The sequence below is a fragment of the Sus scrofa genome, chromosome 18 (assembly GCF_054392235.1).
Source record: "Sus scrofa isolate SSC_HxYL_T2T_F1_AM1 chromosome 18, Sscrofa_HxYL_maternal_Yorkshire_Landrace_v2.0, whole genome shotgun sequence".
NCBI lineage: Eukaryota > Metazoa > Chordata > Mammalia > Artiodactyla > Suidae > Sus > Sus scrofa.
The window spans coordinates 51,238,551-51,253,529 of NC_139400.1; the positions used below are offsets into that span (position 1 = coordinate 51,238,551).

The 14,979-nt window shown below is 56.9% G+C and overlaps 1 protein-coding gene across 25 annotated transcripts in view; it reads left to right on the forward strand.

Moving 5' to 3' along the window:
- The window catches only part of CRHR2 (corticotropin releasing hormone receptor 2), a 43,787-nt gene extending 30,668 nt beyond the window's left edge, over positions 1-13,119 (forward strand). For 3 of the 25 annotated variants that reach the window (XR_014833107.1, XR_014833101.1, XR_014833112.1), the window contains 9 exons: positions 827-936; positions 1,324-3,160; positions 3,276-3,429; positions 3,960-4,020; positions 5,508-5,580; positions 9,592-9,677; positions 9,869-10,004; positions 10,291-10,332; positions 12,073-13,119. Coding sequence is in view for 10 of the 25 variants with exons in the window: in XM_085004753.1 (XP_084860879.1) it covers positions 827-936; positions 1,324-1,441; positions 3,276-3,429; positions 3,960-4,020; positions 5,508-5,580; positions 9,624-9,677; positions 9,869-10,004; positions 10,291-10,332; positions 12,073-12,437 (1,113 nt within the window). In the remaining 15 variants the exon portion in view is untranslated. 25 annotated transcript variants of the gene reach the window in all.
- The last annotated feature ends 1,860 nt before the right edge of the window (positions 13,120-14,979 follow it).

A 14,979-nucleotide genomic window follows, 5' to 3' on the forward strand; every position in this document is an offset into this window, starting at 1 on the left:
GAAGACCCCCCTCCAGCCCTCTTCCCCCACCTCCTCATCTCATCGCTGCTCTGAGCAGCGGCAAAACCAACACGGGGTGGGGTTGGGGGTAGTCTGCGCCCCCACAGGAAGGAGTGCTTCATCACTGCCTCTGCTTAGCATTGCTGGAGTGTGGTGACAATAAGAAGCAGACTAGAGTGCTTTCATGGTGCAATGGGTTAAAGATCTGGCGGTGTCACTGCAGCAGCCTGGGTCTCTGATGCAGTACGAGTTCCATCCCTGGCCCAGGAACTTCCACATGCTGCAGGAGCAGCCCCCCAAAAGACATTTAATATTGGTCTTAAAATTGTTCTTAAAATCTCCGCAGATAAAACACCACCTCATTGCCACACCCACGGGGCAGACCTGCCACAGGTCACTGCTTCTGAGACTGTAGGTTAGCTGTGTGGTACAGATGTCAAAACTGAGTCCCAGAGATAGAAATCAGTGTACCTTTCATCGCTCAGCCCACTAGGTGTGAGCTGAGACAAAGCACGGGTGTAGCAACTCCCATTCCAGAATCAAAAATAAAATAGGATCTACATACCCACACCTCTGGCAGAGGTCAGAATACCTGGTGTCCAGATCTGCCCCGAAATTGCACGTGGGAAGGCCTGGCCACAGCCGCTGAGACCGAGAGCCACAGGCTGACAGGAGAGAGCTCTGGGAGCCAGGCGTAGTCATGACACTTGCAGCCTCTTCTGCCCCCGAGGTCGGGACACACGGGGCAGCCGTTGCTAGAGTGCCTGGTCCCACCCTTCACATGCCACAAGCCTCCATCTGCCCGAGTGTCTGTCTGTGTCTCCAGCAGAGGAAGTACGACTTGCACTACCGCATAGCCCTCGTTGTCAACTACCTGGGCCACTGCGTGTCTGTGGCAGCCCTCGTGGCCGCCTTCCTGCTTTTCCTGGCCCTGCGGTGAGTTCATCCCACCCTGCTTTTTCCCTGGCCTCACCCGTAGCATCCCCTTCACCTCACCCAGACATTCTCACCTCCACACCAGGGGCCCTGGAGCCAGTGGACAGAGGGGGTTTGGGTGGGGGGAGCCTGGGCACTGACCCCTGGCAGGCTTGCAGGAGGCAGAAGGGTAACTGACTGGTTCTGGGAGACCCAACTGTGGCCACCAAGATTGGGAATTTGGCTCCTGGTACAGCCCTACCTTCGCCCCAGGCTGGGTTTCTCCCTGGCCTCATGGTGGGACACCCATGGCCCCTGACCCCAACTGGCCCCTGACCCTTGCCCCAGCTGAGCTCTGACCCCAGGTGCAGCCTGTGCCAGCTGACCCCTGACCTGGGCCTCCCGCAGGAGCATCCGCTGTCTGCGGAACGTGATTCACTGGAACCTCATCGCCACCTTTATCCTGCGAAATGTCCTGTGGTTCCTGCTGCAGCTCATTGACCATGAAGTGCATGAGAGCAACGAGGTCCTGGGTGGAGGTTTGGGGCTGGGGCTGGGGGGCTCTGGGCTCTGGCCGGGGGGTCCCTCCCTTGCCGAGTCCCCAGGTGCAGACCTGCATCTGAGCTCCCCCCACCCAATCAGTGTCCCTCCTGAGCCAGGGATGGGGAAATGGGGTCCCGGCCAGGGTCTTGGGAGCAGCACCAACCTGACACCAGACTTTGGTTTATCCTATTCCCCTCCCCATCATGTGAATTCAGCCCCTCCCAAAGATCCCTTAGGGAAAAGGAGGCTAAAATCAATCTCTGTTAAGCTTTATCTCACTTAATTTCAATGAGAGGCCCTATAGGGACTCCCCCCCTCCGCCCGCCTTATTATACAGACATGGAAGCTGAGGCTGAGAGAGGTTAAGTGATGCTATCATGATGCCCTCTGCATCTAGGCCAGCAGGATCTTGAGCTGGCCACCCCAGATTCATGTCAACTGCTGTTGCACTATGTCTAAGTCATCAAACCAGAGCCTAGAATGGGGCCATGTACAGAGCTCTTTGGCCCAATATTAGCTACTGCTCAATACATTGTCTTTGGATGGCTGAACAGGAGCGCATGCCCAGCCTGGTTTGACCCTGAACTTGGCTCAACATTGAGCCCTGCCTAGCACCAGTGGAACTCAATCCAGTTTGACGTGCCCTGCCACCCAGTGTTGGCTTGTACTGATAAGGCATCATTAATGTGTCGAAAAGGCAGGGTTGGGAGGAGGGGATCTTTCAGGACTCAGCACAGCAGGACCGTCTCGGAAGAGAGGAGAGGGACCGCCACATGGGGCCCAAGATCAGGGCTGGGACTGTGGGGGGACGCTGTGGAGGCTGTGATCAGCTCGGCTGATAGATTATCTGACAACCAAGGCAGTCAGGGCGGAACAGAGAGGGGCTGAGATGTCCACGGGGGCCGTCAGCTCCCCATCACTGGGCTTCTCTGGCCACCTACCTTTCCCCACGTCCCAAGCTCAGCTCTGAGGGTGTCCTGGGCATGAGGCCCTGGGAAAGATGGCCAAGCAGAGTTTCTCAAGAGGACCTCTGGCTTGAGACCAGACCTGGCTGTGGCCCACTGTGGCTCTGGGCAGGCCTGACCTCTGCCTGCACAGTCTCCCCTTTGAGGGAGGGGCAGCCGTCCCGCTCAGGGGGACAGGGACAAATTCCCTTCACCCGAGAAGGCAAATGGCAGCACCATTCATTTCCTGGTGCCTGCCTCTGCCACCTCCACCTCCAGGTTCAGAGAGGTACGGCCCCTTGCCAGGGTCCTGGAGGTCGCGCGCCTCCCTTCGGAGACAGAGGTCACCACACTCGGCCCAGAATCTCGTAAACCTAGAAATTCAGGAGCATCACCTCCACAGCGGCGCTCGCTTTGGCAGACCCGGTGCTATTTCTGTAACAATTGTCTGTTCATCAACTGGCTACTTTTTTCCTACATGAAATTTCATATCCTGTTTCTACGTGGAAACCAATCTGACTTGCTGTGAATTGAAGGGGACCCTCAAAAAAACGATGGTGAAAAGACAACAGTGCCGTCCACTTCTCGCATCTGCCTGCAGAGATCTCAGACCCAGACTCCCCGTCTCTTTATGAAAAAGAGAGATTAGGAGGCACTAGGGGGCATGTCAGATACCCTGGTACCAGGGAGCCTCAATTTAATCTAAAAAGTGAAAGAGAAACGATGAAGGAGGAAGCATCCCAGACTGAGATCCGACGGTATTTAATGCCGTGTCCATGACCCAACTAAAACCCCCTCCCCTCCATCATCCCCTGGGCTGCGCACACGGGCCTTGGCCCCAGGCGGCCGCTGACTGCTGCCTGCCTCCTGCAGGTCTGGTGCCGCTGCATCACCACCGTCTTCAACTACTTCGTGGTGACCAACTTCTTCTGGATGTTCGCCGAGGGCTGCTACCTGCACACGGCCATCGTCATGACCTACTCCACCGAGCGCCTGCGCAAGTGGCTCTTCCTCTTCATTGGATGGTGTGAGGGTCCCGGGGGATCTGCAGGGCCTCCTGGGGAGGAGACAGCTCACAGGGTCACCTCCCTTCATCTTGGGTTCCAGGATGGACCACATTCCTGGCTGCCATCCTCAGGACCGTCCAAGGATGCAGCCACTCCCCTCCATGCTGGCGAGAAAGAAGCCAACAGTCCCTCCAAAAGGACATTCCACAAATAGCCCTCCCTTTTTTTGTCTGGGGTGGCTAATTCAGAGACCAGTGTCCCTGGCTTCACAAGAGACGCTGGCCAGCTCCGTTTCTCTAACCAAAAATATCTCAGAAAATCATGCCATCCCCTCATCTCTCTGACCTGCTTGCAAGGGATGGCTGAGAGTGGGGAAAGGAGAAGGGGCAAAATCAGGGGACAGGACCCCCTGGGATCATGGATGGCCTGCAGGTGGAATGGATTGGAAACATGACCCTAGCCCCTGGTGGTCCCCCTCTACCCTGGGTTCTACAAGAGGGGCTCCTGACCGTCTGTCTGTCCACTACAGCTGTGTCTGTCCTTCTTTCAGGCGTCCCCTGCCCCATCATCATCGCCTGGGCCATTGGCAAGCTCTACTATGAGAATAAACAGTGAGTAGGACGGGCCAGCCACAGGGGTCAGAGCGATATTAGGACAGGTCAGCCATGAGTTCCAGCTAAGCCAAGGGCAGGAATTGCAGCCTCAGCAGGAAAGAGTCACTTTTCCTTCATCCTTAAATTGAAAAAAATTTCCCCCAGGCACCCAGAGGCACTCCTGTGGTAGGTGTCAAATCAACTTGGTTGAATTGAGTTAGGAATTGTGTTTCCTTTCAACACGCAAGGCATGACCCCCTTGGCCTTTGGCAAGGCCTCCTCCTGGAGCTGGTTGTGGCAAGTCTGGCCTGGGGTACATGGATGAGGCCAAGGGCTCCTGGCTTTTAGCCCAGAGTACATCCAAGGCTGTGGCACTGAGCCTCTCATAGATGCCCAGGCCAAGGCCATGGGCACTTGTTTCATTCCGGCATCCCTGTCTCTGCCTGGAGAGCAGTGCCCCATTCTGGGACCCTCTCTGCATCAGAAACTTTAAACTATTGAGTCTCAGCCCAAATAATGGCAACTCTGGCTGTGGGTCATCCAAGGAGTGGCTGGGAAATTGGGTGCCACCAGCTGAGAAGGGACAGGGAACGACAATCTCTCTATACAAATCTTAAAGTGGTCTCTGAGGCTGGAGAGGGCAAATGGGATTTGGGGACAGGGACAAGAATGGATGGGGTCCAGGAGCCCATTAGAAAGCTTCTAATGATAAAAGCTGCCTGAGAGTGAGAGGGCTGCCCTGAGAGGTAGTGAGCTTCCTGTCAAAGGGGGCATTCAAGCAAAGAACAGAAACTCTGGTGCTGGGAGGCCACAGGGGAGATTCATACCTGAGGCAGCGGGCACTGGATGCCCTCTGAGGCTGCAGAGGACACAGTCAGAATTTCCTGAAGTCTGTGTGGCCTTCATGAGGTCCAGTGGAATTGCGGGAAGGGCCAGACTGGGTCCTGGGTCAGCCTCCCCCAGACCCTGAAGCTTTTCCATCCCTTAGCATTTCCAGAGAATTACCAAGACTCTAGTAGCAGCAGCCCCCCTTCCCAGGGTGAATGAAGCCAGGGATCTACCGGGAGAAGGCTCCTGCTTTGTGCAGCTGAGTGCCTGGCACAACGAGCGGCAGGTCTAAGCAGTGCGGGAACAGGTGATATGGGTGGTTGGGCACTGGGCCAGCGAGGGGGAGCCCAGCTCTCTATTCATGAGCCTCCAGCATGTCCAGCCCAAGGCCCAGCCGTCTGGGGTGGGGTGGGGTGGGGGCATGGGGAGGAGGAGGAGCCCCGGGGCCTGCCTCAATCTGCCTGGCAGACCAGACTGTCCATGTCGGGCAAGAGGCAGCTCAGGGGTGAATCAGAGTGGTCAGGGCAGCTAGGGCTGTCCACCCAGGCTTTTGGGGAGTGAGCAGCCATGGAAATCGGGTCTCAGAAAGGGTCAAGCTAGAGAACTCTGGTCCCCAGTCTGCAGTAGTCCCCAGGCTGTGGCTCACCGGGCTATTTACAGCCACCCCCTCTTTGCAGGTGCTGGTTCGGCAAGGAGCCCGGCGACCTGGTGGACTACATTTACCAGGGCCCCATCATCCTCGTGCTCCTGGTAAGTGCCCACTGGGAATTGGGCCAGGGCTGGGCACCAGGAGGACAGCAGAGGACCCACCCAGCAGAGATGCTGGCAAAAGATGTGGCCTGGAGTGCCGCCCCCCTGCTGCCCCCCAGCACACACTCTGTACCCGCCACCCCCACTGCCTGGCCCCCGGCCCCAGCTCCCCCTTCCCCTCTCTCCACACCCTGATGCAGCTCCTTCCCCTCGCTGGCCCTCAGGTGCTTTCTTTGGGCAGCGAATGGGTCTGAATAACGGCAGATTTCTAGCGCCTCCGACACCTGACAACCCCTTGCCAGGTGCAGTGCTGAGACATCCAGGCGAGGGGCCAGCTGGGGGCAGGAGAAGGGTCTGTAGGATTCTGTTCAGCCCCGACTTAGATCTCCCTCCGCCCGCAGCGACCCCCTCCAGGGCCCAGCCCACCGCCCCCAGCCTGGAGCAGTGGGGTGGCACTCAGTGTAATGAGCAATTGTTCCTTGTGCAGCTCCCCGCCCTTCGCCAAATGTATTCACATCTAAACTATAATTGCCACCATGTTTTTAATCCAGCACGAGCTTTAATTAAGGTAGAGGTGAAGCAGAGGCTGCGTGCTGCACCAACGAACCCATTATATATCATACGTTAAAAAAAAGAGACATTTACACAAAAGCCCCATAAGAGCTTGGCGTTTACGTAAGACTTATTTCAGGCTTGGTAATTTCAGGCTCCTGTATGCACCAGCTTCCTTAAAGGGCTCCCCACTCCTTGTGGGAAGCTGGAGAGGGAGTGCCATCCCCTTGCACGCAGCAGGTGCCTCGTGGGGGGTTCTTTGGTCTACCTTGGAGACAATTCCTGTTTATCTCTTTTTATTTCCTTGCTCTCCCCCCTTTTGTGGCATCCTCTGGGATTCATTTGGCCCCCATCTTTGGCGTGTCCGTGATGTATATGAACCAGAGATGACTAGGGAGGTTTTTTTATCCACAGCCTGAAATTCCACCATCAGGGTTCCATTCATTTCAGAGGCAGAAGCCTGTCCTTGTCAGCTGTCAGTGGGGGTGGGGGTGGGGGTGGGGGGATGGCATTGTCCTTGGAGTGCCAGCTGCAGTGAATCACTACCCCCTGCCCCCGTGTGAATGGAAACCCCACGAGACCCATCCACTCCCCACCGGCTGATGAGCGCCTGCCCCGGAGGGAAAGGGCTTCTGGAGAACCTGGGACCCGGCCAAGGAAGGCCGGCCTGGGCAGAGATGTCGGACAGCAGTGAGGAAATGAGCAGAAAGGAAGACAGGCTTGGAGGCCCAGGGCCAGGACCCACCACCCGCCCCTCTCCACGCCCCCGCCTCCAGTTCGTGTAACGCTAGACCCCCAGTCAGATTGCACAGTGGCCGGATACCTACCACACGAGGCTGAGCCCTGATCAGGCAGGGGTACTCTCCAGCCCAGAGACTGATGAGGGGTGAAACTGGCTCCCCCAAGGAACTCACCTGCCAGTGGGGGTGTGAGCTGTCAGCATGAGCACCAGGAAGAATGGGCCGGATGATGCAAGGGTGGGCTTCTTGGGAGGCTCCTCCAGAAGGTCTGGCCTTACCTTTTACTCCACACCCCCTCCCCCTCAATTCCTAACTGGAGCCCTTAGCTGCCCTGAGACCATTCTGGGCTGGGAGGGCCCTGCAGGGGTTGTTGGAGGAGGAGGAGGGGCTCTATCTCCCCCACCCCAGGACCTTCGCCCCTGGCCTTCTTTCTCCTTCCAGCACAATCCCCCATCTCCATTTAGTTCTCAACTCATGTACCATTTCCAGGCCTTTCTGGCCCCTTAAGAAAGAGGCAGTGCCCCTGAACCCCAGACCACAAGCCTTCTGCCAGCAGAACCTGGGTCAGCCGTGTCCACTGCCATCACTGGTGCCAGGCTCAGAGCCCTGGTACATGGCAGGTAGATTCAGTGAATGAATGAGTGAGCGAATGGATGAATGAAATCAGAGACCAGGCTGAACAAGATCAGGGTACAGTAGCCAGTGCTCACTGAAGAGCTGAGATTGGCGGGGGGGACAGAGAGGGGAGAGCTGGAGAGCTTCATGTGGGCTGAGGTGGCGCCGTGGGAGAAAGAGAGAGGAAATGCAGTGACATAGAGGAGGCTGGGAACCGATCCCGAAAGGGAAGAGTGACTTTGGGGCTGCACAGGGGGGAGTAGAGGGCATCAGGCCTCGGGTCCCAGGCCCTGCACTCTAGTCCCTGTCCCTGCTCTCGCCTCAGTGCATAGAACAGGGTCCTGTAGCCCAGAGGTGCTCGGCAGGTGCTTATTGACTGGACAGGTGGGTCCCTCAATGGAATGTTGAGTAGATGCCTGGATGGATGGGGGAGTGGATGGATGTTACACGTTAAATAAACGAGTGAGTGCATGGGTAGATAAATCAATGAATGGATGGTTGAGTAATATTTGGATGAACGGATTAATGGATGATGGACAAACGGATGAGAGTGGGTAGATAATTGAGTGAATTGGTTAGTGAGTTCATGGATGATGGGCGTATGAGATTTAATGCAGGGAAATGTGGCAGAAATGAGAATCTCTTTTGATTCCAACTGCCTCTGCTCTCAGAGAAGTCAGGAAGAATCAGAAAAGGTCAAGGATTTTGTATCACTCGTATGAAAAAATTAGGACTGCCCTATGCGTTAAGATGACTTTATGATCCAAGAAAATATACCAGAAACCCAGGAGCTAGAAGCAAGGCACGGCAGACCATGGGCAGCCCTGGCTGAAGGCTTCCCATCCCAGCCCTCCCTGCAGGGTCACCAGGCGGTGACACTGTGGTCACAAGAGCAGCAGGCTGTGGCTGAGGAGGAGTCTGCCCCCTGCCTTGGTCCGCTGAGCATCGTCAAGCTTAGGGGTGATCCAGAGGCCACAGGCATGTCTTCCTGTGATGTCTGCCTATGTCCCCAAACTCCCACCCTGGATCCAGAACTTAGGAGGCTTAAGAAATGATGGAGTCAGGACCAGGATCTGGAAGGGGTATGTGCACACGTGTTCACACCTGTGCACACACATGAGCCAGCAGACACGCTGGGCTAATATGTATCTCCCTCTGAGTCATGGGCACTTTCTTGAGAGAGACCCCCACGGTGTCAGGCCCACCACCCTCACTTTCCTATCTGCCTGCCCCTGGTGATGGGTGAAGAGAGACCCAGGCATATCCATGTTCCCAGAGGCACGCTCACACGCCCACACACTCTGAGACAAATGCTTACACAAGCGCAGAGCCCAGACCTGCATGGAGCGTTAGAGGGCCGCACGCAGGCGCACTGCCAGGCCGACACTTGCACACACACCGGGACCACAGCAGCATGAGGCTGGTCCTGGGCTGAGGCTGGGGGCAGCAGGCTCTAATGTCGCAGAAGGCTTGGAACAAAGATAATAAGTCTTGGAGTCAGCCCCACAGCCGTTTCATCTCCGTTGCCTCAGGAGTGTCTGCAAAGGTTCTAGAATTTTCCTGAGCGCATGGGATGCGTGGTGAGAGATGAGTCAGTCCTCCCGGCAGCCGGGTCATCCATCATTCCATTTGGCCAGGTCCGCTCCACCCGGGCGAGGCTGTCCTCAGGGACGCCCCCAGTTGACAAGTGGGGGCCCTGCAGCAGAGGAGGAAGAGCTGGGCAGAGCTCTAGGCCCAGCCCCGGTGGTGTCCCTGGGAAGGGCAGGGGCTTAAGGGACTTTCTGAGGAGTCCTGCCTCGGGAAGGAGGGGCCTTTGTGCCCTGGGTCACTGCCTCCAAGGCTGCTTTTCCTCCCTCGGGTCTTGGGGTGGAGAGGCAGCCCCTGGAGCCCTCGGGTGACAGGGAACTGAGTGAGTGGGGTACCTGCCTGTCCTGACAAGAGAGGAGCAGAGGCCTTGAGGCCCAGGAGGGTGCTGGCGTGACTGGGGAGGGACAGGTGTGTGCGTGGGACGTGGGGTTCAGTGGGTTCCCAGGGGAGGTGGCCGCCTCGCAGCTCATCCTCACCTCGGGTCCTTCCTTTTTCCCTCCCTGCCCCCTCCCTCCAGATCAATTTTATCTTTCTGTTCAACATCGTCAGGATCCTAATGACAAAGTTACGAGCCTCCACCACCTCGGAGACAATCCAGTACAGGTGAGCGATGCGGCCTCGACGCCCTGCAGGGGAGGAGGGAGGCGCCATCCGGGCCACGCCCCACCTCCGGGCAGGGCTGTCTGGGTCCTCGCCCCGAGGGCTCGCTCCGGCTCCCGAAGAAACACCAGCCCGTGAGGTCCCGTCTGCAGGGTGGGCTCAGACGGGTCTTGTCACCCTCTTCCCCCCCCCAGGAAGGCGGTGAAGGCCACCCTGGTCCTCCTGCCCCTTCTGGGCATCACCTACATGCTCTTCTTCGTCAGCCCCGGGGAGGACGAGCTGTCGCAGATCGTGTTCATCTATTTCAACTCCTTCCTGCAGTCATTCCAGGTGGGGCGCACGGCCAGGGGGGGCCACAGGCGTCTCCACCTGCGGCTGGCACACTCAAAGCCGTGCACGCCTTGAACCCGGGCCCCAGCCCCGTCACGCCTACCGCCCACCCAGCCCTCGCTCTGAGGATGCGCCACGGCCGCCTGTCACTCGCAGTGGGTCCTGGTACCCCTGCTTCGTGATGGGGGTGCCCACCCAGATCCAAGCCATCTGGTCCCTGCCCCAGCCCCGCCCCCAGGCAGAGCGGCTCCCCGAGCGGGTCACTGACTCCTCTCTTCCTTCCCAGGGTTTCTTCGTGTCTGTCTTCTACTGCTTCTTCAATGGAGAGGTACGACACCCGGCCCGGGGCGGCCTGGCTCTGAGATCCTCAGACCCCCCTCCAGGGCAGTTTGAGGGGAGCCTCCCCCCACCCTGGCCTTTTGGGAGTTCCCAACTCTGCTCCACTCTGCTCCGGAGAAGTGGGGGAGAAGGCTGGAGAAACCCCTCCGCTTTGGGGAGGCAGGAGTTCTGCCTGAGGGACTCCAACCTGCTTAGAAGATCAACTTTGCAGGCTAGAAACAACCTGCAGGCTCCCCACAGTGCCCTCGGAGAGCGGGTGGGCAGGAGCCCAGGCCGCAGGGTCTCTCAGAAGAGGGAAGCCAAAACACGGGTGGCGACAGAAGCATGCTCTCCAGGAGCGGGTCAGGGATGAGCTGGCCATCAGGCTCTCATGGACCCAGGGAGCAGAAAGACACCTGTGCCTCCTCTCCCATCCCCCACCGCCACAGAGAAGACCACGCACCTCCGCGTGGGTTCCAGGGAGCCAGGCTCTGGCGAAGCCTGGTTAGCTCACGAGGCCTAGTGCAGAATCGTAGCATGGCCGACACGGGGGAGATGCCCAGTCAGGCCTGTGGTGGGGGATGACACACAGCGGGTCCTGGGGCAAAGGGCAGACAGCCCCCAGGGCCTGAGGGCTTCCAATCATCCCAGAGAAATGCCAGTGCCACCCTGAGGTCCCTTCACCCTCCTGTGCACAGGGCGGGGGCGGGGTCTGCACGCCTGGGTCTCTGTGGATTAAAGTAGACGCCGGAGGGGACAGTCCAGCAGAGGAGCCCAGCACGGGCCGGAGCGCAGGGACCGCGGAGCTGCTAACCATGAATGCCTACGGACTCTTACTCCGTCCAGCCATGTGCCAGGCTAGCACGTGGGGAACGGGATCCATTCTGCAGAAAAATCCTTCCGTTGCCGCATAAATGAGCAGAGAACAGTCCCAGTGACGACCGGTGTTTCTAAATGAGCCGGTTTCTTTTTTGTCTTTTTGCCATTTCTTGGGCCGCTCCCGCGGCAAATGGAGATTCCCAGGCTAGGGGTCGAATCGGAGCTGTAGCCACCAGCCTACACCAGAGCCACAGCAACGCAGGATCCGAGCCTCGTCTGCAACCTACACCACAGCTCATGGCAACGCCAGATCCTTGACCCACTGAGCAAGGCCAGGGACCGAACCCGCAACCTCATGGTTCCTAGTCGGATTCGTTAACCACTGAGCCACGACGGGAACTCCTAAATGAGCCGCTTTCTAATTCAGCTGGGCACTATGGTAAGCCAGGCGGGTCTTTCAGGAGGTGGAGAGGTCAGGGCGGCAGAGGAGGTGAGAAGCCTTTCAGGAGGGACAGGGATGCCGGCCAAGCGTGGAATGGAGCACACACTTGGCCAGCGCCTGGGAGAGCGCGAGGGGCCGAGCCGTGAAGCTGGGTCCTCTGGTCCCACTGTAGACGCGAGGTGGCGGAGCAAGTCGGGGCAGGGAAGGCAGCATGTCCCAGAGAACCGCTGGGGGGACCACGAGAGAGGTGAGGAAGGAGGGGCCTTGAGAGAGGCCGCAGAGAGGAGCCCCGAGCTGCAAAGGCCAACAGCATGGGGAGAAGGACCCCGCTTTTGGACCCGGCCTGCCCCTGAGTGTGAGGGTGACAAGCAGAGGGACCACCCCAGCCTCCCCTGACGGCCCTACAAGGGCAGGGAGCAGGCGAGGGGACTGTCCCTGACCCCAGGACTGGCCTCCGAGGGCCCAGCTGAGCCTCCCCCTCCCCTGCAGGTGCGCGCGGCTGTGAGGAAGAGGTGGCACCGCTGGCAGGACCATCACTCCCTCCGAGTGCCTGTGGCCCGGGCCATGTCCATCCCCACGTCACCCACGCGGATCAGCTTCCACAGCATCAAGCAGACGGCCGCCGTATGACCCCTCCGTGCCCCCACCTCGCCCGTCACCTCACCCTCGGGACGGCCTCCTCATCCTCCTCCAGCGCCTTTCGCCACAGGCCCCGGTGGCGGCACAGAGAGGGGAGGACCAGCTCTCCAGGCTGGCAGGAGAGAGGCCGTGCCACAGCCCAAGGGGCTCTCGGGAACCAGGGCCAGCTGGGTCCCCAGGAAGCCAGGGGAGAAGTCACAGGAAGCCGGGGGTGAAGAGCGGGTCACCAGTCTTCAGGCCTCTACCCACACCAGCCTTTCTCACTGGATCCTCACTGTAGCCCTGTTCACAGATGAGGAGACTGAGGCCCAGCATCAGGGAGGGCCTGCCCAAGTCACACAGCTATTTCCTGGCAGACCTGGGGCTCCTCTGCCCCTCTCACCACCAGGGTCTTCCCACTGGCAGCAGGGTAAAGGTTGGCCCCATGCCCTGCCTTCTGCCTCTGCGCTCGGTGGCGCCCTCTGCAGTTGGAGGGAAGCATAGCCGCTGGAGTAAGGGATTCATTCCTCTGGCTTCGTCCCTGGGACTCTCACCTAGAGGAGCCTCACCTACACTCACCCCTGACCCTGTCCTCCTGCCCCTTGGGCCTTTGGAGGGATGCTGCTCCCTTTCCTGAGAGACCTCTTCTCAGCCTAATGCACAGATTCAGGGCCTTGGGGAGGGGCGGGTGGGAGGAAGATGCTGCCAGGGCAGCTGTACGGTCTTGGACCAGCCAGATACACAGTGCAGGATGAAGCGGGGAGAGGCGTGGGGACGGGCTGGGAGAAGGAGTGGGGCACCAAGGCACGTCTTCGGTGATTGGAACTAATCCCTCTGCCCCCACCTGAGACTGGGCTTCAGCTTCCCCTTCAGAAATACCATCTCTGCTGTCTATGAAATAAACCATGCCTCTGTGGATACACGGCCTCCCGTCAGGTGAAGGGGTGCTGTGGGCCAAGGATGGGGGGCTGGGTCCATGCTTGTTTGCAGAGACTCTTACCCTGGCCTAGGGCCGGGGCTCCCTCTCCACCTGAGCCTGCACATCTGTCCTTTTTGGTTCACCCAGGCCGATTTTCTGCCCCTCCTCCCCTACCGAAGGCAGCATCATTCCCCGTGGAGGAGGGGTGCAGCCCCCCAGCAGACCACGGCCTGTCCCAAAGGCCGAGGTTCTGGAGTCTGAGGGAAGTGTAGACCGGGCCACAGTCAAGGCCGCCTTCCTCCTGGCCTCCATCCCTGCTTCCCTCCAGGAGAGGGTGCGAGTCAAGGGGCAGGGGACCATCAGGCTGGGGTTGGAAAGGCCTTTTGCTCTAGGTATGCCCCCTCAATTGTGAAAAATTATGTATCTCTTGCACATTTTTAAGTTGACATCTAATATTTTTTATGCAAGTTTTTGTTTGTTGTGCTTTTTAGAGCCTGTGGCATATGGAAGTTCCCAGGCTAGGGGTTGAATCAGAGCTGCAGCTGCCAGCCTACACCACAGCCACAGCGACGCCAGATCTGAGCCACTGCTGCGACCTACAGCACAGCTCACAGCAACGCTGGATCCTTAACCCACTGAGCGTGGCCAGGGATTGACCCCACAACCTCATGGATGTTAGTCGGGTTTGTTCCTGCTGAGCCACAACAGGAACTCCCTTATGTAAATTTTAAAAGTTGTGAGGGATGTGACTTCTGGCACTTGGTAAATATTTGCATTTTAAAATATAACTGCCACAACACTTTATAATACATCATATGAAATCCAAACATGGCAGTGATTTAATACTCTATTTAAAAAAATTTTTTTTAAAAACCTGCTCTTCTTTAACAGTGGGAAGTTTTAGGTTGTTCCTTTTCTCTCTGAACTTGTATTTTCATTCTGTTTCCACATAGACCTTTTTTTTTTTAACCAATATAGCATTTAAAAGTTTTTTAATGTAAGATTTTTTTTTCCATTATAGCTGATTTACAGTGGTCTGTAAATTTCTACTGTACAGCAAAGTGACCCAGTCACACACATATATATATTCTTTTTCCCACATTATCCTCCATCATGTTCCATCGCAAGTGACTAGATAGAGTTCCCTGTGCTATACAGCAGGATCTCACTGCTTATCCATTCCAAATGCCATAGTTTGCATCTTAATATAGCATTTTTATGGGTGAAACTCTTTTATTGCTCACCTCATATGTCTCTGCCACAAAAATATATTTAGAAATTGAAATACTTAATTCCCTGTGACTGAAGATTCTAAGGGCTTTTTTAAAAAGGTCTTCCGAATTGAGTTACTACAACTATTTTTGATATAAAAATATACAATTGACGACGACAACATAGATACTAAATATATTTATAAGTAAAACCTGAAAAGAGAAATATTGAAACACATCATAGTGAAGCAGATAGGAAATTAATTGTTCATGAATCTATGGATGAATCAGGAGTCGGCATCACTTTTTTTTTTCATTTTTATAGATCTACATGCAGAGACGCCTTTCATATAAATAAGCAGATATCACACAAACAAGCAGATGTCACCCGATTCTCTGAACGCCTTCTGAGAAGTGTGCCAAAAATTGCATAGTGATTTATTATCAAAAATGATCTGTCAGCAGGCCACTTGAGTCCTCTTTAGGCCTGGCTGGAAAAGATGAAATGAAAATTATCGGCCCTGCCAAGGGCTTTGCTCTCTGGCGACTGTGCTCCCGTGGTGGTTCGCCTGGGCACCTGGGGTGAGCCCTGGCCCCTGGGCGGAGAGGGGTGGGGTTAAAAGGCAGGTGATGCACGTGCGAGACGCA